The sequence below is a fragment of the Maniola jurtina genome, chromosome 2 (genome assembly GCF_905333055.1).
Source record: "Maniola jurtina chromosome 2, ilManJurt1.1, whole genome shotgun sequence".
Taxonomy (NCBI): domain Eukaryota; kingdom Metazoa; phylum Arthropoda; class Insecta; order Lepidoptera; family Nymphalidae; genus Maniola; species Maniola jurtina.
In genome coordinates, this window is record NC_060030.1 from 2,635,266 (window position 1) to 2,661,632 (window position 26,367).

At 36.4% G+C, this 26,367-nt stretch overlaps 1 protein-coding gene across 3 annotated transcripts in view; it reads left to right on the top strand.

Annotated features, from left to right (window-relative positions):
• The window catches only part of LOC123870892 (beta-arrestin-1), a 106,474-nt gene that overhangs the window by 66,329 nt on the left and 13,778 nt on the right, over positions 1-26,367 (top strand). Inside the window, exon 3 of one of the 3 annotated variants that reach the window (XM_045914402.1) lies at positions 22,964-23,024. Coding sequence is in view for 2 of the 3 variants with exons in the window: in XM_045914392.1 (XP_045770348.1) it covers positions 25,855-26,016 (162 nt within the window). In the remaining variant the exon portion in view is untranslated. Of the gene's footprint in view, positions 1-22,963; positions 23,025-25,703; positions 26,017-26,367 lie in introns of those variants that run through there. The other 2 variants (XM_045914392.1, XM_045914399.1) reach the window with 2 other exon arrangements.

Below are 26,367 nucleotides of genomic sequence, written 5' to 3' on the forward strand. Positions count from 1 at the left end.
TTTTCTTTTTTTCTTTCTTTCTTTCTACTAATACTGGGTATAATTTTTAACTTATTTATTAAACCTTGAAATTAGCCATTGCATGCATTTTTTTAAAGAATGCAAAAAGACATGATGCTAATAAAAACAATTAACGCTAGTTATTTCAATATATTAAAGGACCTAACTTGCTAAATTGTTGTCCCCCAACCTGACTGATGATTTATGTTCATCTCAGCGTGTTGGTTTAAATTTTATGTTGCGGAAGACCGCGGTATAATTTGTGGGAGTGGTTTTAAGTGTATTAAAAACACAGTACTTAACGCAAAAAAATTGGTATTATAAGTATATAATATTATACGTTTAGCTTATGTTTTGGATATAAAAAAATGTATTTTGGAGTGCATTGGATGGGTGATTTCATTGTTCAGCCACTGACAGACGCATCAAATTGAAAAAAAATGGAAACCGCGCGATCCCGTAGCGACCCAGAATGGGTATCGACACATAAAAAGCGAATAGATATACATTTTTAACGAGTTTTTGCTATCGGGGACACCGGACATGTTCTGAAAAACATTCTGCATTTTATGTTATAAAATACTAGTTGGCTTACCCTAACTATGCGGGTGCTTATTGCACGGGACCATGGGTGGCCTTAGTTTGTTAGGAACTCATTCTCACCTTTAAATTCCAGTTCCACTTATGTTACAAATGTGAATGTGTGTTTGTTTGTTGTTTGTCCTTCAACTACGACACAACAGAGCAATGGATTGACGTGATTTTTGCTTGAATATAACTAAAGACATGGAGAGTTACACAGGCTACTTTTATCCCGGATAACCAAAAATCATCACGGGATTAAAAAAAATTAAATCTCCAAGAACTAATTCGCGGGTATCATCTAATATGTATAAGTAGATAAACAAATAAAACTAAATAAACTGACATATATTTTTTATATTGAAATTAAATGAAACATAATATAGTTTAATTTAATGGCACCTTCTCAGGATCCAGTAGTACTTACTTCTTTATTAATAATTATTTATTATTAGTTGTATCCTAGTTTGGATACGCCGCGCCGCGCCGATTAGAATTAGCAGCTAGAGTACAAACAAGAAAAAAATACTTGAAAACTCTAGTAAGAAGAAGGAAATGACAATTTCTTTGGGAATGGCTCGGATAGTGCGTATTTACCTAAAGCCCTCAAGTTCACGAGTCACGACTTATCACTTGGACTACAAGCAAAAGTACTCAAACGGCTATTTAGGACTATCATAACTTTGTTTGGAGGTCGCACTACAATATTGTCTATACCACAGTGAACTAGCCGACGCGACGCCATGTCCTAGTTTTGGAACTAAAGATATTTAACATTCTTGTAGTAATAGATGGGACATTTTTGCAAAATGGATATAACTCATAAATAACTAAAGAAAAAACTGTAGGAAAGTTTTCAGCGCGGAAACTAGCCCAGAGAGAAGAAAAAGTGCTGTCCTTTGACTACTTTTCTCGCTAGCGGCAGTGATTCGTAGTCATCGATGTATGTATGTAATTCCGTCCGCAAAAATACGTCTTGAATCTTACGTCATCGTCATTGACAAAGTCAAGAGACTTTTGCAAATTCTATTGACTTTTGCAAATTCTATTGACTTTTTGAGCGCGTTTTTTATCTTCGAAGGGCCCATCCATATACATCGATGTTCGTAGTACAGTAATAACGCTGTGCATGCAGTGTAGCATGTAGTACGCGTTACGGAAATTGAAAAAGTGAGCGAGTTGTAGGTTCAGGCAGACTCCGACGAGGCTATGCGCTTGAAATGATCTGCGTACAGCTAATTAATATACATAGATTATTTCCTACATTACACTAAATTAGTACTTTTCAAGGGCCAAAAATCGTGTTCTATGAAGCTGTGAAAATTAGTATGTCACTGGACGCCAAATTGAAAGCAAAAACGAGTCAAAGAAGGCCGCGAAAATTTTCATTCGATTACTGTCTTAGGAATGTTCGCACGAATTAGATCTTCCGAGAACTTGCAGAATGACATATTTGGGGCATCCAATATATAAACGCCATATGTTTGGATAAATCGACGATTTGTGATATCCTTTTGAAGTAAAAAATTAAAATTTTGGTATGAATGTTCCAATTACCGCTCTGTCAAGTAACATCTTTAGTAGAATCTCTTTGACTAGAACACATTTTCACATTTTCACGGGGACTTTCGGACGTCCTTTCATATTTTGACATGATTTTATAGACGTCATAACAATGTTATATGATGACATCAGACATTAGCTACGGGTAAGGCTGCCATAGCTTAATCTCTTATGGCGTTGTAAAAGTAATCTAGGACATTATTCTATAGCTATTTAGACAAGTAGTGATCCGCGATCTGATAGTTCAAAATTGAAAGTAACTTTTCTAAAATTGAAAGTATATACTATAAAAGTTCGTAGTTCGTACTTATAATTGATCAATTTCTCTTTTCTTTTGGGCCTTCTTATAATACGTGACTTATTATAGTTATTAGTAAGTATTGCCGGTTGGTGACACCGAAAACCAAAAGTACAAGAAGAGACCCAATACATCTAGACAGATAGAAAAAACCTAGACCAACTCCAGGTTATATGACGATTGGCGACACTACCTCCTAAGAGTGCGATATTTACAGTCGTGGTTTATGATAAAGGAAGTAAGGCGAATGAAAGTACATTGAACGCTTGATATGGGGCAATAAATTGCATGGCGTACTCCAATCTTCCATGAACCTTGACCGCGCTATAAATGTCGCCTATACACCACAGTCAATCTAACACACAGTTCGGTAACTGACCTCACTATATTGGTACAAGTACGCGCCAGAATACTTGACCGGCATGTTTCACTTGCTGGATATTGCCGAAGCTAAAATGTGTTTTATTTCGTACCGCACCTTTAATAAGACTTGTTACGGTCTGTTCATATTACATGGCGTATGGAATTTGTGCTCGGTGATGAGTAAGACATAAGGAGAGTAAAAGAGATACATAAATAAATAAATGTGAAACAAGTGTCCTAGTTTTAAATCTTCACTTTAGATACGTATGTAGCATAGCATCTCAATCTTGCTGTGTATGTAATCCATGTATGTATAAGTTCAAAAAAAAATAATTATTATCACTATTATTATATCTACCTCTTTTTAAAATATAAATTATCACTGTTTAAGTGGGCCACTACTCAAATTAGACTTTACGGTGTCGTGGTGTGAGCTGTGGACATTTCGTAGACGCTCGTAGAGCCCAAGTTTGTTCTACACAAAGAAAGTCGCACAAAGGCCGTTTTCCTAGTAGCAGGCATTCGTTGTCGAACTGTATGATTGCTTAACCGTGTTACAGACTAATCCATTGCCGTACACAACACAGCTTTAATAGGCGACATAAAATGTGTATGGAACGCCTCGCCTGGATCCTCGGTAATGAATATTCTTTTATAACTGCTTTTATTGTTCATGTAAGTAATTTTTCTTGTGGAAACCCGTAAAAAATAACGTTATGGCCTTAATACAGTGGCTTTCAAGGTTCCGTACCCGAAGGGTTCCAACGGGACCCTATTACCGCGACCCTCCGCTGTCCGTCTGTCCGTCCGTCCGTCTGTCAGCGGTTTGTATCTTGTTAACTGTAATAGATTGAGAGTCAAAATTTTCACAGAATGTGTTTACTATTGCTATTTAAAATACCCGAGTATGGAACCCTCGGTGTGTGCGAGTCTGACTCGCACTTGTTTTTGTACATCTAAATATCTGTTCTAACATCAGCTTGCCGAGATGATACGGACATTTTCTTATATCTTTATCTTCTTGAATATTTTCGTCTATTTATATCAATCTCGAAAATGTGGGTATGTAGAAAGCAACTAAAGGCATGCAGCGAAATGTGGCAAGAATCCATTATTCAGAGTTACGCCGCGCGTGCATTAGTGGCCGCGGCGGCGCCGGGTCAGAGGGCACGACGCGTGACACATTGCTGCGGAACCCAGCTAAAAATATCCTTACAAGGAAATCATGTTTATCAGAAACACGCCAAACTTGACATAGTAACAGGTGAAACATCTTCTAGGGTTAGTATGAATCGTACGATGCTAATGTACCTACCTACTATTCAATTTTTTTTATTGAATTAATGAATATTAATTGATCAGCAATATAATTGGTTACATAAGCTTACATAGAACACTGGCCCCTAAACTAAGAGATCCCGTATCTCAGGGGACCATTAAAATTAATAGTAGGTACATTATTGGTCAAGCCGAAACACAACACAATACCCAACACAAGCGAAGCCTGAGCTGTCTCATAACGTGAAATGAGAATAAACTTTTGTTTTACAATACTTATTTATTTATGATAAGTTGATTTTTACGCAGAAGTTGCGTCAAATTCTTTCTTTCTTTCAAAATGTTTATGCAAGATGGAAGTTAAGATACCTACTCACCTCAAAATATCATCTAAACGTAGAAGACATGAAACGCTCGTTTTGCTCGCTTTGATGTTTTTGACTTGTTTCCGTTTTGTATTTTTTGGACACGGTACTTACCTAACAAATATTTTACGCTCGCTAGACTAGAGCTAATTTGTCCGCATTGTTTTTGTTTTGCTTTCATATACCTGCCTATTATTCTCATCTCTATAATTACATAACCGAGAATATTCTGTAGTCGCTATACCGGCTTCACTTGTTTCATTTCGATACTTGTTTCCATCTTGCTTTTATATTTTTTGAATATGTTTACTGACAAGGACAAACTCACTCAAAAAAATAAAGCTACGATCACACCTGCGTGTCATGAATGCGGGACGCGAAGCGGGAGCCTCCACGATTCCAATCTATAAGTGCACACCTAATCATTTTGCTAGTGCATCGTTGCTGATCTTTAGACGAACGCGTCCACTCTGCACTTGCGATCAAATCGCTTTGTAGTCCTGTCGCGTAGACGATTGGTGCCATAAAAATATCGTGGGAGGCGACCACCGACGTCGTGCGGCTGTCTTTCCGGCTTCGTAGTCGTTTTGGTCGCGCAGGTTTAGTGGCCGTCGCTAGTCGTGCATAATCTAGGGTCGTCCCCGTCAAAGCAATTTGCCTCGAATTTCTCCAAAACAAACGCAAACACTTGAAGGAAAATTTAATTGTTCGTCAATTTTTCCTCTTCGCTGTTATTAATCTTATTTATCCTCGTGCCGCTCAACCCTCTTATCTCCGGAGTGTGGAGGGCAAAAATTGTTTAAAGTGTCTAAAGAGAAATTATAGACTGCGCCACGCTTGGTATAATTTTCTAATTTGCAACCTTTATTAAACCTAGGAGCCTGAGCATCGTTTGTATTTCTCGTAAGTAAATTGCGCCGTAATAAAGATGAAAATCTTGGAAAATGAGCACAGCTTTTAACTTTTATGGTGTAGTGTTACGTTCTGCAAACTTCATTATTATGACTACGATCTCAATTACAAACTTTGAGACTTCGGTCTCAGGTTACCTTACAAGAATTTCTTTTACTCTTTTTTGATCTTTGATACGTATTCAAAAATTCGCAATCATTTATTAAATCATTTATCATTGAGTAATTAATAAGTTAACAAATTGTATAGGTGGCTGAAACAAGTTAAGAATGCTGAGAAACTACAACTGCATAGTACAATACAAAACGCTTTATGTCCTACCTATTAGATTAAACCTTATGTAACCTTATGATACATAATTTTCTAAATATTTATTCTAGACAGTCATATATTCAGTAGGTACATACATATATATCAGTTGAAAAATCGCGAGAACTGACTTATAAGTAGCAATAAGTAGACAACAGAATCTGCATAACAAACAGCGATGTTTAAATGAGTTGTCTGGAGCGTAAGGCATAATGCCGACGAACGGCGACATATTGGCGGATGACCGATATGAGAGGAACTGCAGTAGCATGTCTTCATTTCTGTTGTTCTTAGACTACAATGTTAGTTATGAAATGCTTTAAAGTTAAGAGAAGTTTCCCTAGCGCTTTTTTTCGGTTTGATTTTGCTGCGTAGACCCTACTGGCCGCTAAAGCGTCACCGGGTGGGGAGGTAGAGCTTCACCTGTTGGTGAGCCCTAGGGCTCGACGAAATAACTGGAGAGGTCGGAGAGCAACGTCTACCTAAGGGCACCTCCTGTAAGGCTCGGACTGCGGCTTACCTATTGATGATAAGATTGATAAGTTGGGATGGATGGGTTGCATGGACTTGATTAGCCCGTCCGCCCTCGAAGCCGTGGCGTGAGTCCACGTCCGGGTGACGTTAGAAATCGGGGACCTCATCTTTGCCGGCGAAGACGTTATAAAGAGGTTAAAGTGTGTTGCTCTACAAGATAGGATGCATTGTCGGTCATGATTTGGCCGTCGGGGTCGTTAAGGACGTGCTTAGGGCATCTTTTATCGGAGGGGTAAGTATCTACTGACGTCATGAGATACTCGTTCCTACTTCCTTGTTTATTATGTAATATAATGCTTGTATATAAGGATTGCATAATTAAAACGAACAATTATGTGCCTCGAATACTTTGATGTGAATTGTGACTCGCTAGGAAAATGATAGCACAACTACTGACAATGTGCTCGTACAGTCGTTACCGCCCCTTTCTACGAGATCAGATTTCCGCAAGCACTCTATTCGCGTTCAACCATCACGCTACACTAGGCTTTGTACAACAATCGTGTTCAACGCAAATGTGCATCTGTCTGTTTGTATAAAGCCGTGTACCTACTCCACTTAAGTAGTATGCACTCTTTTCAAATGCCTCTCGGATACGCCTCTAATGCACTCTTAATTTTTCTAGTAAGCTGTAGATTGCAAAGGTACATTTGAATGTAGCACTGTTTATCACATTTTATCACAAATATTTTAAAGACATAATTTTTCTATTTTGTGGTGTAATCTTAGTGTCTTTTTGTAGATCTGTCGTACATCAATTTCAAATACTTATATATTTCTTGACCTTGTCTCAGACTGAGAAAATGGTCATCCTTTATGCAAATTGCCAAGAAATATAGCCTATAATCAATTCAAAAGTGTATTCTAACTACCAGGGAAAGATTTTAAAAATCAGCAAGTAGATCCAGATATTGTAATGTTTAATATGACTGATGATTGATTTGTGATAGTTATCACAAACTTTACTTCTTTATGATATCAGCGTAGAAGACTAAAATAGCGAAAGTTTTTTCTTATATACCATCAATTTTTATTTATACCTTTTCCTGCTTGGCTTTTACATACTCTTCCGATCTACTTAGCTTTCTATGTACAGATTTATGGGTGTTTTACGGTGTAGACTGTAGATCATTAAATTCTGATACCTACTATATAATATATATCTAATCGATCTAATATACTTATACCAGGATTTTCAAAAACAGTATGACAACTGTGAAAATACGTAAACACTGCAGTATTCCGTGTTGCTCTGTTATTCTGCGGTATCATTATCCTCCGCGCGTATTACTCGCCTCTTCTGTCGAGATCACTTCCCCGCCTGCACTTCACGATGCATCTCACAGATAGCTCTGTAGATAGCTGCCTCTCATATTATCTTCTCTAGTATTTTACACTGAGACATTCAAAAAACCGGACAAGTGCAAGTCAGACTCGCACCGAGGGTTCCGTACTACAGTCGTATTTTTTCGTCATTTTTCACGATAAATCAAGAACTATTATGCATAAAAATAAACAAAAATCTGTTTTATAATGTACAGAGGTGAAGCTATTTTATATGATACCCCACTTGGTATAGTAATCTTACTTTGAAAGTTGAAAATACTAATTATTTATTATTATTAATTCATAAACACATTTTAATTTTTTTTGTGATACGTAACCACAAATTCGGTTTTTGGATCTTTACACACAAAATATGATATAAACATACATAAAAATAAACATACTTACATATATTCATAATAACCCTTCCTTTTGGCCCTGCCGTAGTCGGGTAAAAATAATATAAGTGTTACTTAGGAACCTTTACCAAGAAAAGCAATACCTCGCCACTGCCTCAATTACATGAGTCTGCACTTTACCGTTTCCTCTGATTCCGAAGCTGAAAGGGCATGACGCTGAACTGTGCGCAACACACACACACACACGCTCAACAAACTTGATTGGAATTGCAAATTGCGAGAAAATGTTGAAAGATTTTCTTTTTTCATTTTCTTATTGTGATATTCCGATTTCCTGGGATATCTGCCAATACGAATCTTTTACCTCGAGGCATGAATATTTTTATGTACAAAATTACTATCCACTGAGGTAATGTTACTAGAACCAGGTAACAAAAGAGCAAAAATCTTTCTTCCAATCTTCTTCAATCCTTTACAATATAATCTTCCGATAACTTAAAATAACAGTACCTACCTAAGTACACGCGTTGTAAATATTTTTTTCTAAAACTCCATTTCATTTTCCTTTACTTTTTCTATCTAATTTTACATGATAACCTAATTAATAATAAAGTAAATTATTAATAATAATAACAAGTGTAAATTAAAAATTTATAACACCCCCGACAAGTGAAGGTTACCGTAACTAGAAAAGAGCTGATAACTTTCAAACGGCTGAACTGATTTTCTAGGATTATAGCTATCCAAAGTATCTGAGTTTTCCAAAACATCATTTTCAAATTAATAATTATGTATCTAGGCAACGTCCATCTCGACAGCTTGACATTTGTCAATTGACATAATATTATGAACCTAACGATTAGTTAACCTTCTTTTCTACAAGAAAACTAGAAAAGAGCTGATAACTTTTAAACGGCTGAACCAATTTTTTTGGATTATAGCTAAGAACACTCTCGATCAAGCCACCTTTCAAACAAAAAAAACTAAATTAAAATCGGTTCATTCGTTTAGGCGCTACGATTCCACAGACAGATACACAGATACACAGATACACAGACACACAGATACACACGTCAAACTTATAAAACCCCTCTTTTTGGGTCGGGGGGTAAAAAAGAAAGTCCTAACCAATTGAATGACTACAACAACGCCGGACCTAGAAAGCTGCAATTTCGCGCAGAGGTTTTCCGTTATAAAGTAGGTCGGGTTTTCTAAAATTCCCATGAGATAGGGAATAAAGAGGATTAATCTATACTAATGTTACAAAGAGGAAACCTTTGTATTTTTGTATGTTTGTATTGAATAGGCTCAAAAACTACTGGACCGATTTCAAAATTTCTTTTACCATTACTTAGAGGGATTCTTCCGAATCCGTATAGGCTATATTTTATCCCGGAAAATAGATAGGATTTTTCGTGGTAGTGTCCACCCGTGCAAAGCCGGGGCGGGTCGCTAGTATTTTATATAAAAGAAAAACTGACTACTATACAAATATTCACAATGGCAAAAAAATTGCAATGATCAACATAATCAATTGATTAGAATCTATCACATTTAATTTTTTTTCTTGATACATGACTGACATATTGATTATATTTATTTATGCTTAGATTTATTATGCTTACGAGGAGCTCTTGCAATATTCTTTGTACAAACATCCCTGGAATACCAGCTACAGTCTGTTTAGTTTTGTGATACTCGTAGATTGAGCGCTCCGAGCTCCGACAAATAAATTTTAAAGATCCTTTACTACCAAATATACTGCAAAATTACAATACGATTCTCGAAATTGTTCTGCTAAGTATTAAGTTGTCAACACACCGCGTTTATTTATTCTGCTCTGGAATCCGTGTCTGGAATTTGGATACCGTAATATCGCCTTGGATGAATAAATACTCAGGATGGTATGCTCCGAAAAGTCAAATGAAGCAGGGCTAACTGTCAGTTGATGAGTATGTGTGCGTTATGGAATGATACCATTCACATATGAAAATTTGCCTATTTTCCTATTTTTCCCTATTTTTCCCTTTCACGATGATTATTATTAATAAATGAGATCTCATTAGATTAGTCTTTATTATGATAGTTACAAATCAATGGATGTTCGATGATAAAAATAATAATAATAGATTGCAACGTATTAAAATTTACCTACTCTGTTTTTACATAACTTTGAATTTTACAGTATAGGGCCTCTGGCCCTATTGAAAATCTCTGCTTAACAGGGTGCCCATCACCATATATACTATATAATCGTATCCTGACAGTTAAAAATTAAAAAGTTAAAAAGTCAAATATAAAAACACAATATATTCACTAAAAATATTTAATAATAATCCAAGTATGTACCAGTTGGCGATTTTGTTTAGCGTAGCTCGCAGGGTTAGTAGACTATTCACTACTTTTGGTGTTATACACCGGGCAAGTTTACATCCTTATATCGTAGATCTCTTACCAAATTACACAAAGCGGCTCTTGGGTAGCGGTTTTTTTTTTCTCTAAGCCAAATTCAAAGTTATTTATTCAAAATGGGTTCATATTTTATTTGTCTTGTGTTTTCTGACATTTATGACCTTAAAAAAATATCTAAATAAAGATAAATATTCTAGCTATCCGTATAGCGTCCCATCTTTGACCACATCACGCGTGACGAGTCCTCCGTTCGTCGCTAAGGTTGTTTTGGTGGGTGCCTACTACCTATCATGGACTAACTATAACTAAATAATATTATTAATGTAGTAAGATTTTGATTACCTATTTATTTATTTCTTTATTGCACACACAAACATATACATTTACAAAAAACATAGAAGACAACATGGTACCTAGGTACCTAATTACGTAGGTACTTCATGATAAATTACGTAGGTACCTTACCTCATGATAAATTTGGCATGCAGCTATTATGACGGAGACTGGTATATTAAATGTACTACAATTTAGTAATAAGTTTTGTTTTTGTTAAATTTCAATATCAATTTAAAATCTTTTAATTAACAAAACAGCCCTTTTCGCTTAATTATATTATGATTGTCATCAAAAATAAAATATAAATTTGTCTAAATATAATGAAAAAAAAATTGCTCATTTTTAGGAAAAATTACCCCATTTATTTTCTGACAACCCTAGACTTCAATTTGAAGTTGTGTAATTTGCACAGCACGATTACGATACGATTTAAAATTAAATTATTTCATTGAAGTGTCAAACAAAAAAATATAATCACTACGTTGTGTCAAATGCGTATCGGAAGGTGTTAAGTGGCCAGTTTCGTAGAATTTATGTTGAGTTTGTGTGCGTGACGTGTAATTACAGAGATTTGGTCGATAGTTGTGCTTCCTTCGTTTGTACGGCGGGGTCACCGGTTGAATATCGCTTGTTCTTTTTATAAAAGACAGTGACATCTCGATTTTTCAGTTGATCTACGGCTGATTTTCTTATCGCGATATAATGAAAACATGTTGGAAATGATGGATTTTTCTGTGAATCTACCATTCTATGTGTTTGCATTGTCATATAATTGTTGAAGAGGAACTTGTTTGACATTTCAACTAATCTCGAAATATGTCAAAGAATTTACCCGATTTTCGTAAAAAAATTTCGGTGCGAAAACGTAAATTCTACAAAATATGTAGATTCCTCATATTATATCGACCTGTCACACATTCACAACTTTAATGTTTTTAGGGTTCTGTACCTCAAAAGGAAAAACGGAACCCCTATAGGATCACTTTGTTGTCTGTCTGTCCGTGTGTCGTGTCTGTCAATTTGTTGTAAGACCACAGTGAACTATTTGAGTGAGGGAACTCTCAGTTTGATCTTGAATCGACGATATGTCAAATATTATACGCTTTGGTTACGTAAAATCAAAGAAAAATAGGGCTACCTACCAGTGACGTTGAAGCCCTGACGATTGGTGAGAAGTTCCCTAACTGTCGTGAACTGTGGCAAGGCTCACTGTCATACCTAGTTCAGTAAGACCTAAACTTTATTTAGAAATTATTAGTTAGAACGGTTAGAACCGCGAGTTTGTTGACTCGTTTGTGAATCTGAGGGTTGTAGTTATGTCATTAGTTCTATCACTTCTATCGAATGTAAATACATCAAAGTATTCCAATTTGATAAGTAAATAAACCTTTATAGATTTCCAATTAATCTGTTTCAATTCAATTAAAAGCACTCTAAAAGTAGTACCTAATAAGTTTAACCTCAAAGGACCTAGTTACTAAGTTTAATAGAGCCCTTTCCTTTCATGTCTGGGACTGTCAGTTCTCATAGCCCCAAAAGTTAGTTTTATTTGAGTGCTTATTAAGGCTAAGTGAGTTTGGAAAATTATACCCAGCTCACGCCAGGATAATTCACAAATTCGACGTGACTTTCTTTTTCTACCACATGTAGGCAGTTGTCCGACCGCCGACGATAAGCGAGAAACGATTTGAGCTAAAAATTAAAAACGAGTTGGCGAGCATGAGAAGCGACCGTGTAGTTGGGATAGTTATGTCGCTGGGCTATGAGCGAGTGTGCGAGTGCGAGTAATCGCCCGTCATACATTAATTTTATTAATCCCTGCGCAAACTGCGTGAGTGTTTTGACCGCCAAGAAAGGTCGCTTGTAGAGGAAGAGTTATCGTTGGCTGTGTGCGTAGTCCGCGATTATTATCTCTTTAATTGACACGAAATCATACATCTCTTGTAGGTACGTTTCTTGAGCGAGAAAATAGTCGATAACTACTCGCTTCCTCGTCGGCGGTGGGATAAATGCCTTATTCGAAAAACCGGTCAAGTGCGAGTCGGACTCGCACACGTAGGGTTCCGTACCATCGTACAAATTTTTGTGTGTGATGTATCCACAAATTACGGTTTTCGGATTCTTCCCTTTACTTGTGCTATAAGGCATTCTACTTGCCAAATTTCATGTTCTAAGTCAACAGGGAGTACCCCATAGGTTATGATTCCCGAGTCTTGACAGACACTGTAGGTAAACAGACAGACAACGAAGTGATGCTACAAGGGTTCCTTTTTATCTGGTGATACGGAACTCTACATATGAACATAAAATAGATCTGAAGGCTATAGAGCTTGGTATAGAGTCCAAATATGTATTTGAATATGAATGGATCCTATAACATTCATTGAACTACATAGTGGGTGACGTCTGCGTAGTTACTTGTACTATGTACTCGTACCTATTGTAAACGTAGTGCGTTATCTAAAATAAGTATAATTATGCTGTTAATGTCATGTACGTTTGTGATAACGATGCTAATTATAAAAATTAATTGTGATAGTGTTTATATATCACTACTAATAAATATTATAAATGCGAAAGTGTTTGTTTGTTAGTTTGTCCTTCAATTAGGCCGAAATGGAAAAACATGACGACGTCAGTTTTTTGCATGGATATACATACATAATTAAGACCTGAACATAGACTACTTTTTATCCCGGTAAATCAAAAAGTGTCTGCGGAATTTAAAAAAATCCACGTTCCATAGTTTATATATTTCCGTGCTAAAGTCTTTTATTCGTGTCTGCAAATCATATACCTATGGCCCGTTTTGTATATACTATAATAACTGGTATTCAACACTGATGTTGACAAAAAATTATTTCTACAGTACTCCAGCATCTGCTTATTATAAACTTGACTTCACTGGTCATAATAAAAAATATATTCCAAACCCCTTTTCCCCCTCTTAAAAACGAAGCATGTATAGTATGCGACAGGTCGAGATGGCAATCGGAGTACGAGGCGGGGGAACGCGCCGCACACCTGCACAGCGTTATCCCGCACCTTGATTGCTATACTTATATACCTGTCGCGTACTATACCTACCTACGAGGGTACGACGATAGTGCAACAAGTGAAATCGAACCTAATCCTTTCTTGCGGCTTACAGTCCCCCCCTGTGAGCTACTAAGGCTTCAATTATTTCATACAAAGTTTATGCCCGCGATTTCGTCCGCGTGGACCACATACAACCCTTATTTTACTCCCCATAGGTGTTGAATTTTCAAAAATCCTTTCTTGGTTGATATCTACGACATAATAGCTTTCTGCATGCCACAGCCCATCAGTATTTTGAGCTGTGCGTTGATAGATCAGTCAGTTAGTCAGTCATCTTTTCCTTTTATATATTTAGATATAGCGACGCTGGTAAGCTTGCTACTCAAATTGTGAGACCCTATTAGGTAATTTAGCGAGCATCACCTACTTATTATTTAAAGCTCCATTCAAGATGATATCCATTAAACATTTATTGCTTCATTAGGCTCAGCTTTCAATTAAGGAATCCTCAACGAAATCCGAAACAATTAATATCTTCTAAATTGTTCTTTGAGTCCTTGTCTTTATGTTGTATTTGTTTGCCCTATTAATTAATATGCTCCATTTTGTATCGCTTTTGTTATCTTTATTCTTGTCTCGTTGTATTCAGAAGTGGGATTATTTAAATGAAACCTCACTTTTCACCTATAATATGTACATTGGCGAACTTTTTAAAACTTGTAGGTGTAGGTACAGTTCGTACACGGTAGAAGTGAAACCTTGAGAAAACTAAACTTTGGGAGAATGAGACGAATGCAGATTATCAAGAGTAGGATGATTTAGGGTTGTTACTTACCAAGTTAAAAAAATATTTATATTTTGTTCTACGTATATTAATTACCCACATTATATAATATTAAAGTTTTTAATGTCAACGAGAGGCTTATGGTAATTAAAGTATGAAATATAGGAAACACTGTATAATGTACCTATTCTATCTTATTCTGTCACAGGCTAAATCATATCCTAGGTGTATATGTTGGTTTCTTTTTAGTATCTTTTTCGTTTTTAGTAGCTTTTTCGTTTCATCGAAATTCAAATTATGCTAGCACTAACAAGTCTAGCTCTAGACTTGATAGTGCGTCACTTCCATATATTATTATGATGTAATAAATAGTTCAAGGCTTGAAAATTTCCGTAGGAATGCTAGTAAATAGGCGAGTAATGATGTAGTACAAATTATTACGAACAGGATAACTGCATAGACGTTGTACACAGTTCTATGAAGCTGCTTATCAAATTATATGAGAAATAGTTCCGTACCTATTACGCTAGTAGAAATATTTCCATTGATACACGTAAACTACGTAAAAGCTGTGAATCACGATTTTGTTATGAATTGAGATAAATGATTTCTATGTTTCTTATGAGTAAGATGCATCGATGCAGCCATCAAAAATTAAATAGGTTATTAATTAATAAATACTGTTTTTTGCTTAAAATTTTACCACAAATAGGTACTATAGGATATTTTCTGTCAAAAGAAATTGTTAAAGAACTATAGATAACTTTAGAGTGTTGGTCTTGTAATTATTTTTGAAATGATGGCTAGCTAGTAGTCCTAGCTGGTTCCTCCTACACCTTTTTATATCGTATCGCAAGGTATCCTGAAGGTCTGCAGCTCTGCACCCGTACGTAACCGAAATTCTTCGGGCACGTATGAAGCGATTTGCCTCCTCGTTTCTAATTTGAACCGCTAGGATATGGAACACCCTTCCGGCATCAGTTTTCCCCTCTACCTTCAAGTCAAGAGTGAATAGGCATCTTCTAGGCAAGCGCGCTCCAGCTTAGGCTACATCATCATTCATCACTTGCTAGCAGGTATGATTGCAGCCAAGCGCTAGTCTATACATAAAATAAAATAAATAAGTAGATAACTGCTCAAATTCTTGATTCGGTAGAGTTAGCTTTGCGACCAAGTTGTGGAAAGAGTCTTAACAAAAGACATGTTTGAAAAGCCGTAAACAACAATATTTTTAAGTAGGCTTTTACAAAAAAAAAAGTTAAGAAAGAGTAAGAAAGTTAAGAAAAGTTAAAAAAAAGAAAAAGTAGCATTCATTGAAACATTTTGTCAGCCAAATAACTTTTTGGGGCGGATATTAGATGGGGATTCGAGAAAACTCAAAGGTGAGGGGTCACCGTCCAATCCTCAATAAGAAATCAGATATAAATGGAAAAGTAAACAGATGTGATATTACATGAAATTGTATTTGTGCTTTTAGGGTTGCCAATCATGTTTTATGATGTATCACAAGTTTATTTAACTTTAGTATTGGGCTATGCAGCAGTGTAGTTAATTCTATTGTATACAATCTCGAAATAGGTCTAAGTTTAATGCCACTTGCTAGTTAATCCGTTGCATAATTTTCCCCACGAAAAAGAGTGCTTAGCTTTAGATTTACTTAAATCTGTCAAAAATTTAATTAAAGAATTTCATTCCTTGTGCTTCTAAGAATGTATGAGCAAATGATATTATTAGAACTTAAAATAAGGCACCCAATCATTTTGGTAATTCAGTTGTACATACTCTATAAACTAAATTGACGTCATCTTAAATATTAGTACCTTTTCCGTATCGTGAAAGAGATAGCAATTGTACCACAGTTCACGACAATTAGAGAACTTGAAACGAAACGTCTAGGCTTCCATGTCACTGGCAGGCGTCATATGTTCCCACGTTTGCCGCTAGGTAGACTATGAAACGTCTATTTTTCTTTGATTTCACTACACCCATAGCCTCATATTTGACATGTCGATTAAGGATCAAATCGAGAGTTCCCTCACTCTCACTCTTAGACCTGTCATTTTAATGTAGAGATTTAGTGTAAAACAAAATTGGCACCAGTGACAACCCTAGTTTAAGGCGACCCAAGCTATTTCGCTTGGTACGGGTAATCCAAATGGCCTTCACTTTGTAATTGCAGGATTGCGCAACTAATCGATAAGCCTTGTGAAGTCGTGTAAAACTTGCAGATTCGCCATTATTATAATCGCTTCAATACACACTTACGTGAATGTAGCCTTTTAACCCCCGACCCAAAAAGAGGGGTGTTATAAGTTTGACGTGTATCTGTGTAACTGTCTGTAGCCCCTAAACTAATGAACCGATTATAATTTAGTTTTTTTTTGTTCGAAAGGTGGCTTGTTCGAGAATGTTGTAGCTTATGCCCGTCTCCGAGATGCAACCGTACCTGTATCAAACAGATAATTTAGCGTAATGCGCTGACTGAAATTTATCAATATCTGGATATCTTCGCTTAAGTTCAACACCACGTAAGTCAAAATTAGTAAGTTTACAGGAGAGCAAAAAACTGTCTGTTTCTAGAAGTTTTAGTAGCTTGATGGATACCGTGCTGCAGTTTCGAACTGACTGAAAACGACCCATTTCTAGATTTCCTATCTAGAAAAGCGATGACTTCGAAATGTCAAAACCGCCAGAAAATGACTTATGTGGTGTTAGAACTTAAGCCACGGGATGTTTCATTAATCATTCATCAGACATTACTCATGATTGACGGAATCGAATGATACAGAACCTTTCGATTAATGAATTTCCTACGAGAGATATAACTACATCCGTACCCAAACCTGAAGCAAATGGATCATTTTCTAGACAAACCCGCAATCTGTAAACAAAACGCTTTCTATGGTATGAACTTTACCTTAAAGTTAGCCTAGTTGTGAGTAGTTGTGAGGGCCGGGGACTGATTATCTCACCCTGTTACCGACACCCGCTCGGTTGCCAATCTACCTCTTTATCACTGTAGGGTTACAACATATTATAATAATTATTATTAACAGTCGCTATTAGAAACAAGGCAAAATCTAAATAAAGTAACTACTCATGTATCGCCGCCTGAATCACGATTATGAAGTTCTTTCCGAATTGCACGATACATAGAACTTCCAATCTACAGACGATTGAACAGGCTGGGTCCCCAGCACAACACCCGCTCGGAGAACGAGCGGCCGAGCCCACGGTACAGCTCCTTAAGCTATAAGTCTTCTAACGCGCGTTGAATTTTTTCTTTCAGACTATTTCTGATAGTATTGACCGTTCACTATAACTTGACGCCTGACATTATGTTGGCACCATTGCAAATCACACAATAATAAACCCTAATTTGTAAGGAATAAAGGAAAATAAGCTATGTTGCCAACATGACGATCGGTATCACACTATCACACTAATATTATAAAGGCGAAAGTTTGTATGTGTGTGTGTGTGTGTGTGTGTGTATGTTTGTTACTCCTTCACGCAAAAACTACTAGACGGATTTGGCTGAAATTTGGAATGGAGATAGATAATATCCTGGATTAGCACATAGGCTACTTTTTATCCCGGAAAATCAAAGAGTTCCCACGGGATTTCAAAAAACCTAAATCCACGCGGGCGAAGTCGCGGGCATCGGCTAGTTGCCAATATGCGGCCGGTCTGAAGTGACGAAAGCCGCGCTCTACTCTACTTCTATCTTCTAAATCTAGGCGTATAGCTGGATGATAGCGTTGGTGTACGAGTAGATAGTAAATTACGACTTTGTTTATTCACACATCGCTGATGAATGCCCCGGTTTTTGTTTTATCTCGCGCACACCGCTTACGCAACGCAGACCTGTTTATTTGCACAATTTGGGTTATCGCCATATTTTTTAGGTTATTTACCTACTCGAATATTTTACGTGCGTTGTGTCGTAAAATGTGTAGTGAGTAAATACCGACGTGACAAGTGTATTTATATATTGTTTATTTTTGTAATTACCAGCAGTTTTATTTGGAAAATACCGATATGTAGGGACGAACAGTTAATGTACCTATATTCACTATTTATAAACAATGCTAGGTACAAATATGTGCACGTAGGCTTTATTTTTGTTTATAACAAATTCGTAAGCAGGATATTGCAATTTGCAATACCACGAAATATTACTAATTTGGTATAAATACATGTTAGAGAGAGAAATTAAAACAAAAATATTAGCTTCTTATTTCAATCCTTGCTAAAATATTATAAATGCAAATGCGTGTTTGTCTGTTACCTTTTAACGGCCCATCTGCATAATTTTTAATAAAATTTGGTACAGAGATTTTGCAGTGTGTATTAGTTTTTTATAATAACAAATACCTATGAAATAAAAAACTAAGATGGTGAATTTCATAATACGATGGTACGGAACCTTTCATGTGCGAGTCCGATTCGCCCTTGACCTGTATTTTTATTACGACCGACGATTACCCAACAAACATTTATGAAGTCGCCATAACGTGCCGAATTTAACTTTTGATTCCATAAGCTGGTCGTAATTACGTCGCTGTTACGTCGATACAACCGAGAATGGGCCCATTTTATACGAATAAGTGTCTTATTAGAGTCACATAACAGTCATGTACACGATGTATTAGTCGTGTAGTGGTCGTATAGATGTAGTGACATCGCATCGCATCGACATCTTATCGCATAATGGTGTTTGTTACCATTCTTTAACGACATTTTTCCGAATGACAGTGCTAATCACGACTTTTATATGGAATGTTGATGTAAAGATGATCGATAAATGCAGTAAACTTATACATATTACGACACTTTTTTGACAGAATATTTTATGCAGTGTTAAGAAAAGTTAGTAAAAAATAGGTGCAGCCATTTTTATTTATAATCTATTGTGATTCATCTTTGATTTTGTTGAAGTGGTGGTTATAGCTCATTAATCAGTTGGGAAATTAATGTTATTGAGTAATATGTGCTAGTTTTCTTAATTTAATAAACGCGCCGTAAAAATTCTTAAAATTAAACAATATTTCCGCCTATATTTTAAACAAACGTGCGAGTAGTTACTTTTATTCGAGTTAAGGGTTATTATACAACCGCAATACTACTTACAAACAACTTATGTGTTTTGTTTGTCAGCCATATTAATAAAATTAGGGTTCATTATTGAAATAAAATTTTAAAACTCACAATCAAGTTGTGATTTATATATTGGTTATCTTGCTTATAATAAAAAATGATAAGTGATTTAATGGACATCGATAGGTTTTTAACCAAGACAGATTTTATAATATTGATACATATGTCTTTGAGATGGCCATGGACATCTACACACTTTATACGAGCGACTCGCTGTTTCGGTTGTGAATTTTTGATAACTAACGACGAAATCAAGCCTACACATTTTATAGTTACAAACGAAAATGTTAAATATTTGATAGATTTGGATTTTTTCTGGTGCCCACACTGCGCAACTTTTGCTATATACAATCACTATCCTGAAGATGAATGTGAATATTGTACTTAATAAATAAAAAAATTATTTATTTAATATTAAAATTAACCGAATGAAACACAAACTTCAATATTTGTAAGTAGAGTCACGCGTTATTCAAACTTCAGCACTATATCCAATCTCTTAGTTTTTTTTTTATATTTACATCATTTTGCAGCATATTTCTAAAATCAAAATATAACTGCGTCCTTTTCGCTCCTCCCTCCCACGCCCCGGTCAGTCAACGCAGCCGCAGCGACTCAGTGCTTAGCGGCTCAGTTTGGTTTGAGTAGCCGTGGCGTTAGTGTGTGTCGCACCGCCCAGCTATCATACGACGAGTGTAAGTGCTTATTTACGTCGAATAGCATGTATTGTAGCAAATGCAGTCGCGAAAAGATCAATCAATTTCGTTGTCATTGATATTTATAGATAATTAATTAATGGTCATACTTCTATTCCAGGCGTTTAAAAAAATGCCATTTCAAATCATAGAAACAATCGAGCGAGGTAAACGATTAATCGAAACAGTTCCTTCAACATGGACAAGAGATGGATATCTATTTTGGCCGAAAAAAAAATTTTTGTCATTAAAGAAAATTGAAGGGTCCATACCCCAACATGACTAGAAACCTTACCCTTGCATTATACTACGGGATAACATTTTGGATTACAAAGTTGCAGAACAGGAGGTGACTCTAATGTCCAACACAGACGACGGACACAATAAGGAACCCACAGTTACCACCTTAATATTTTTAGTTCCCATTATTTTGATTGATTAGGCTTAAAACTTGTGATTGTTTTTTGTTTACAATAAATAAAACCCACTTATGTGTTTTTTTATTACAATTTTATTTACACCTTTTATTTCAGAGTATGAATTAGTGGTACATAATAAATGTTTGAACCATATTCTATAACAACTAACTTACACTTTATATCAGTAATATTAAATGAAGTTTCCAATCTTCTTATACTGGTACAATTGGTCATAAATATATTTAAAAACTAGCTGATGCCCGCGACTTCGTTCGCGTGAATGTAGGTTTTTTAAAATTCCCGTGGGAACTTTTAACTTTCCGGGATAAAATTAGCCTATGTGCTAATCCAGGGTATAATCTATCTCCATTCTAAATTTCAGCCCAATCCGTTCAGTAGTTTTTGCGTGAAGGAGTAACAAACATACACACACACACACACACACACACACACACACACATACAAACTTTCTCCTTTATAATATTAGTGTGAAGTGTGATGACGACTTAATAGGCTTTTCAAAAACCTCGCTGACATTTTGAATAATATTCCCATTTATATTATTTTCTTTATTTTCTTCGCTTCGAATAACATTTTTTTGAGACCCACTCTGCACTAATTCTCTTGAGTTTAATATTAAATTTTGTACGGAACCCACTCCAGTTTTTTAAAATTAACTTGCCGTGGAGAATTACTCAATCTAATACAATCGGGCGCAAGCAGTACAGTATAGTTTTTTTTAACTTTCCTTTTAAATCCACCAGTTTTTTTTACCCTTGCCCACCTTTTTCTATCCATTTTAACGAATTATTTTTACAAATGTAGAAAGTAACTGGTGAATTGTAATGATGCTACACTTAACACTTATAGAACTTTCAGTCATTTAATGGTAGTATAATAGGTGCAAAATTTATTACACATCGTGTAAGAGTGCAATACATCACTCTTTCACAATCGTCACGTTAAAGTAGTTATCGGGACTCCAATGCCATTGATGTCGATGTACAAGCCGTATAGACGTTACCAGGACGACAGCATCGCTTATACTACTCAAAGCTGTGTAATAGTCATTAAAGACAGTCGCATAGAAGTTTATACGACGTTTTTATACCAGTTTAAGTTGTATAAAAATAAGTGGCAATAAGTCGTATAAAAATCTAAAATTACTCCAATACGATGCTTAAAGCATATTGAACCGTATAACTTTCACTTAAACGACTGAAATGTTTGTTGGGTATAAGCCAGGGTAAGAAATAATTAGGTAGTTATAGTTACCTAGGTGTGCATACCAATGTAGATAAGGTAATACATAAGCAGCATAAGAATTCAGATTTAATTCTACTACTTACTACTACGACTTTTTATAACTTTCGGATACAATCCGCCTTCTAAACTTCTAAGCTATTGAGTCTTCATATAAAATTAATTAGGGCAGAATTCAGCAATAAATTAACGAGGAATGGAATGCAGGTAGCTTCCCGGCATTTATGAATAGAATAGCAGATGCCGATGAATTAATATGCGAGGAAGGAAAAAACGTGCTGCGTGCGTGTGCGTGCCCACGCACTTTTGTGTCTTATCATCATTGGTATTTTGTGTAGTATTGGTTACAGTTGGCGCAATGCTAATAACAGTATATTGTACAACAAGGGCATAAAACGAGCCATTTTATCTGTCAGATATTCAAGTCGAGGATAAAAGGGGTATAACGACCGAGCACTCTGATTCGCACTTCGACTGCGAGGAAGTGACCTGTGGGTGAGCTCACTCTCATTCGATAAATCATCCACTGCGCAGGTGCAAGGTCAGAGGTCTTTAAGCAAGACGCCAAATAGGTCGACATATCACCCATTGCCCAAGTTCAAGGTCGGAGACCTTTTGACATGACACCAACTGTAGCTTAAATTAATAAAGTACCAGGAGAGCATATAGGGGTATACAAGGCTTGGCTTAGGCACTATAAAAGTTTCCATACAAAACTTTTGCGCACAGAGAGAGCATAAAAAGCAACTTAGTCCGATTTCACCCAGCATAAAGAAGAACTTTACGAGCATATTTAGATTAACCACTGAGATCTATAGAACGTACTTTAGATTTGCTCACACTTGAGAAAACGAGACAAATTTATGTCCTCGATGACATAAATCCTGTCCAATTAATCCCTGCTCTGGCTTCATCCCACTGCGCACGCCACTGCCTGTAATGATGTATGTCTGTCTTTTGTTGCAGGGCGGCGCGGCTGCGCATGTTAGCGTGAGGTGTCACACCCTGGAGCCGCACAAGAACTATCGTGAGTAGCCTGTCCTTATTTCATTAATATATACTTATAGTGTTTTTGGCCAAATGACAACGTTTCTAAGTAATTTATCTACAGATTACGGATAGATTATTTATTTATTTATTTCGGCATTAAAGCTACATACACAAATAGAACGTGTGATGGAAGAGACGTCAGTGACGTGTCCATCGCGGCAACTAGTTATGTTAGGAACTATATCAAAGCGTTTACACTAAAGCACGCGTTGGAGACGAGAAATCGCGCGTTGGAGCCGTGAAGTAACCCGCCGTTCGTTATACAATATTGATGAATTCCTTAGTAGCAAAGTTGAATGTCAGCAAACCGGCTAAGCTTTCAATTGCCGACAAGGTGGTGTAGATTCTCAAGATTCTTTATTTGGAGAAATATTTTTTACAATGAGATGTTATTACCTGTTGATGTATACCTATTGATGTAGTATACCTATTGCTACATATTATAACTTTTTATGAGCGGTTCTACTCCGTTTGGATTTGAAGAAGACGTGTGACTTGGCTGTGTGAATCAGGCATAGTCTTGCCCCTCGTTGGGCGCCAATTTTCAACCTTTTAATGTTTGCGAGTAGCTCTGCTTAGCCTGGCATCATTAGCATTTTCAGTACCGAAATATGTGTTGCTAACGGCCCGTTCGTTATGTGAAATCAGTAAGGGTGTATCTAATTGACCGTTTGCTACCGGTAAACCCAACCGACGTAGGTACCATGACCTTTCCTTCAATCGTCCCAAAATGGGCATTTACCTCGTGCCGGCGGGCCGAGACGTCAATTCTCTCAAAGTGATAATAACTGTAATTCTGGTATAATATTTCAACGTTATACCACGTTATACTATTTAATTTCCTCGTTCCAATTCTACTAGGAATATTATTCACTGTAGCGTCATGCCACATGCAGCTCAGCACGTATTACGTAGCTGTGTGACCGGTGCCCACATAGAATAGATCCTTCGTAGTGTTTCACATACAAGTTTCTCACGTTGCATTTTGCATTAAAGGTAAAGGGCAAAGGCTGTGCCCTTTAAACCTAAAATGCCCCACGAGACATGTTATGAAATAACGATAGGTATCAAGGCTGTTGCCAGAAATGGGAATGAAGGGGGGGGGGGGGGGGGTATTACGGCTCTTCTAGGTATTAATTATTATTTATTAATATCGATACTCATATATTCGTATTATAAAGAAAAAAGTTGTCTCTGTTCTTTTCACGGTTCATTCACATCATCAATTTCCATTAGGTGTGATTGAGGTCAAGCGCTGGCCTTGCTAATGAATAAAAAAAAAAGTTGCTTCTAGCATACCGGAAACGGACATAGCCTAATTTTTATCCAGGAAAATCAAATTGACTTTTATACTCAAATATAAGCGCCCAAAGTCGGGATACTAACATTATAATTTTTTGATATGTACAAAAAAAAATTGTTTAATTTCTGTCTCTGAGAGGCAGACATGACGTCCAGACACTACAACCGCTCTTTTGCTGATGTGATCGTATGCTGCACGAAGCGCCTTGAAATAAATTAAATTAGATTGCAATGATCGTCAATAAGCTGCATCAACCACAAATTCCGTACAAATACAGAAAGTATCCACACTCCACGTCTATAACTCACCCCGATGATCGAAAATCCGGATAATTGAACAGGCACCCCAACTTCATTGCGCCACGTAACCGCATGTGGGTGTCTGTATTATGGCATACATATTATAGGATCTGATTCGTGTAAAGATTTTGATTACGTAGATACTCAAGTAGTTATTTTGTACTAGATGATGCCCGCGACTTCGTACATGTACTTAAGTTTAGATTTTTTTCAAATCATGGGGGAACACTCGGATTTCCTGCTATAAAAAGTTTGTATGCCCGGAATGTAAGCTATCCGTGTACCAGATTTCGTCAATATCTTGCTTGACGGATGAGCCGTGAAAAGCTAGTAGACATACAGACACACTTTCGCATTTACAATATTATAAGTAATAAGTATGAGTGGCAGATATACCTATGATATAAGAAGATATATTTGCAGTTTAGACGCCTTCATAGTTCATACAGTTCCTTGTATTACAATTCCTATAGGAGCAGTATTAGGCGCAATACACATCGGCAGAGTGGAGTGGGGACGAGGTGAGGCGATCGGGATGATGTTAAGATTCTAACGATATCTCATCCAAATCTGTTCGGGCATTCAGAAGTCATGTTGGAGTAAATAAATTCATGAACACAAAAGACATAAGTACAAAATATTATATATTCTAAACACTTTTTAACCCCCGACCCAAAAAGAGGGGTGTTATAAGTTTGACATGTGTATCTGTGTAGTCTGTCTATGGCATCGTAGCTCCTAAACTAAGTAACAGATTTTAATTAAGTTTTTTTTGTTTGAAAGGTGGTTTGATCGAGAGTGTTCTCAGCTATAATCTAAGAAAATTGGTTCAGCCGTTTGAAAGTTATCAGCTCTTTTCTAGTTACTGTAACCTTCACTGGTCGGGGGTGTTATAAATTTTTAATTTACACTTGTTCGTTCCGCGTTTGTGTGTTACAGGCTTAAGTACAATGCCCGGACAAATATTTTCCTGACAATTAATTGAATACGTAATTGTTTACATTCCTCTAACATATAGATAAATATTCAATGGTATTTATTCCTGTGCTTTGTAACTAACCGACCAGTCGAGAACTTATAACCATCGAGAATAGTTATGTGACTTCAAATTAATTCAATAATTTAATAGCGGTCATTAAAAGCCAGTATCAAATCAAAGCAATAATTACCTGTTACCTACGTTATTAATATTGTGATAAAATCTAATGTACCCAATTAGTGTTAGCTTGGTGTTGATTACTCGAGTTTTGCTAACATTGAAGAGTTTTTACTATTTTGGAAGTGAACACGAACTATTAGTGAAGTTTTCTATTAACGTGTGGAGATTCGTGATGACGCTAAAGCCGAAAACCAAGTTATCCAGCAAGGTATGCTGCTTACTTTTTACCCGAGTGTAGCGAAGCCCGAAAGGAGGTTTATGTGTTTAACCTGTATGTATGTATCTCCGTTCCTATGTCCGCTCGTAACTACTCAACGGCTCAACCGATTTTGATAAATTATACGTTATTAGACTCGTCTTGATGGCGCGACTGTCACTGGGTAGACGTAAAATTTAAAATAAATAAATCAAAATGGCGGATTTTATGCGATTTGATGTGTGTGCTGGAAAAGATGCAGTGCAAACCGCAGACGGGGTTTTTTGAAAACTTTTAAATTTAGTACTTGTTCAATTTTAAGGGACATCGAAATAATCATGAATACGATGGGTGTATACCCTA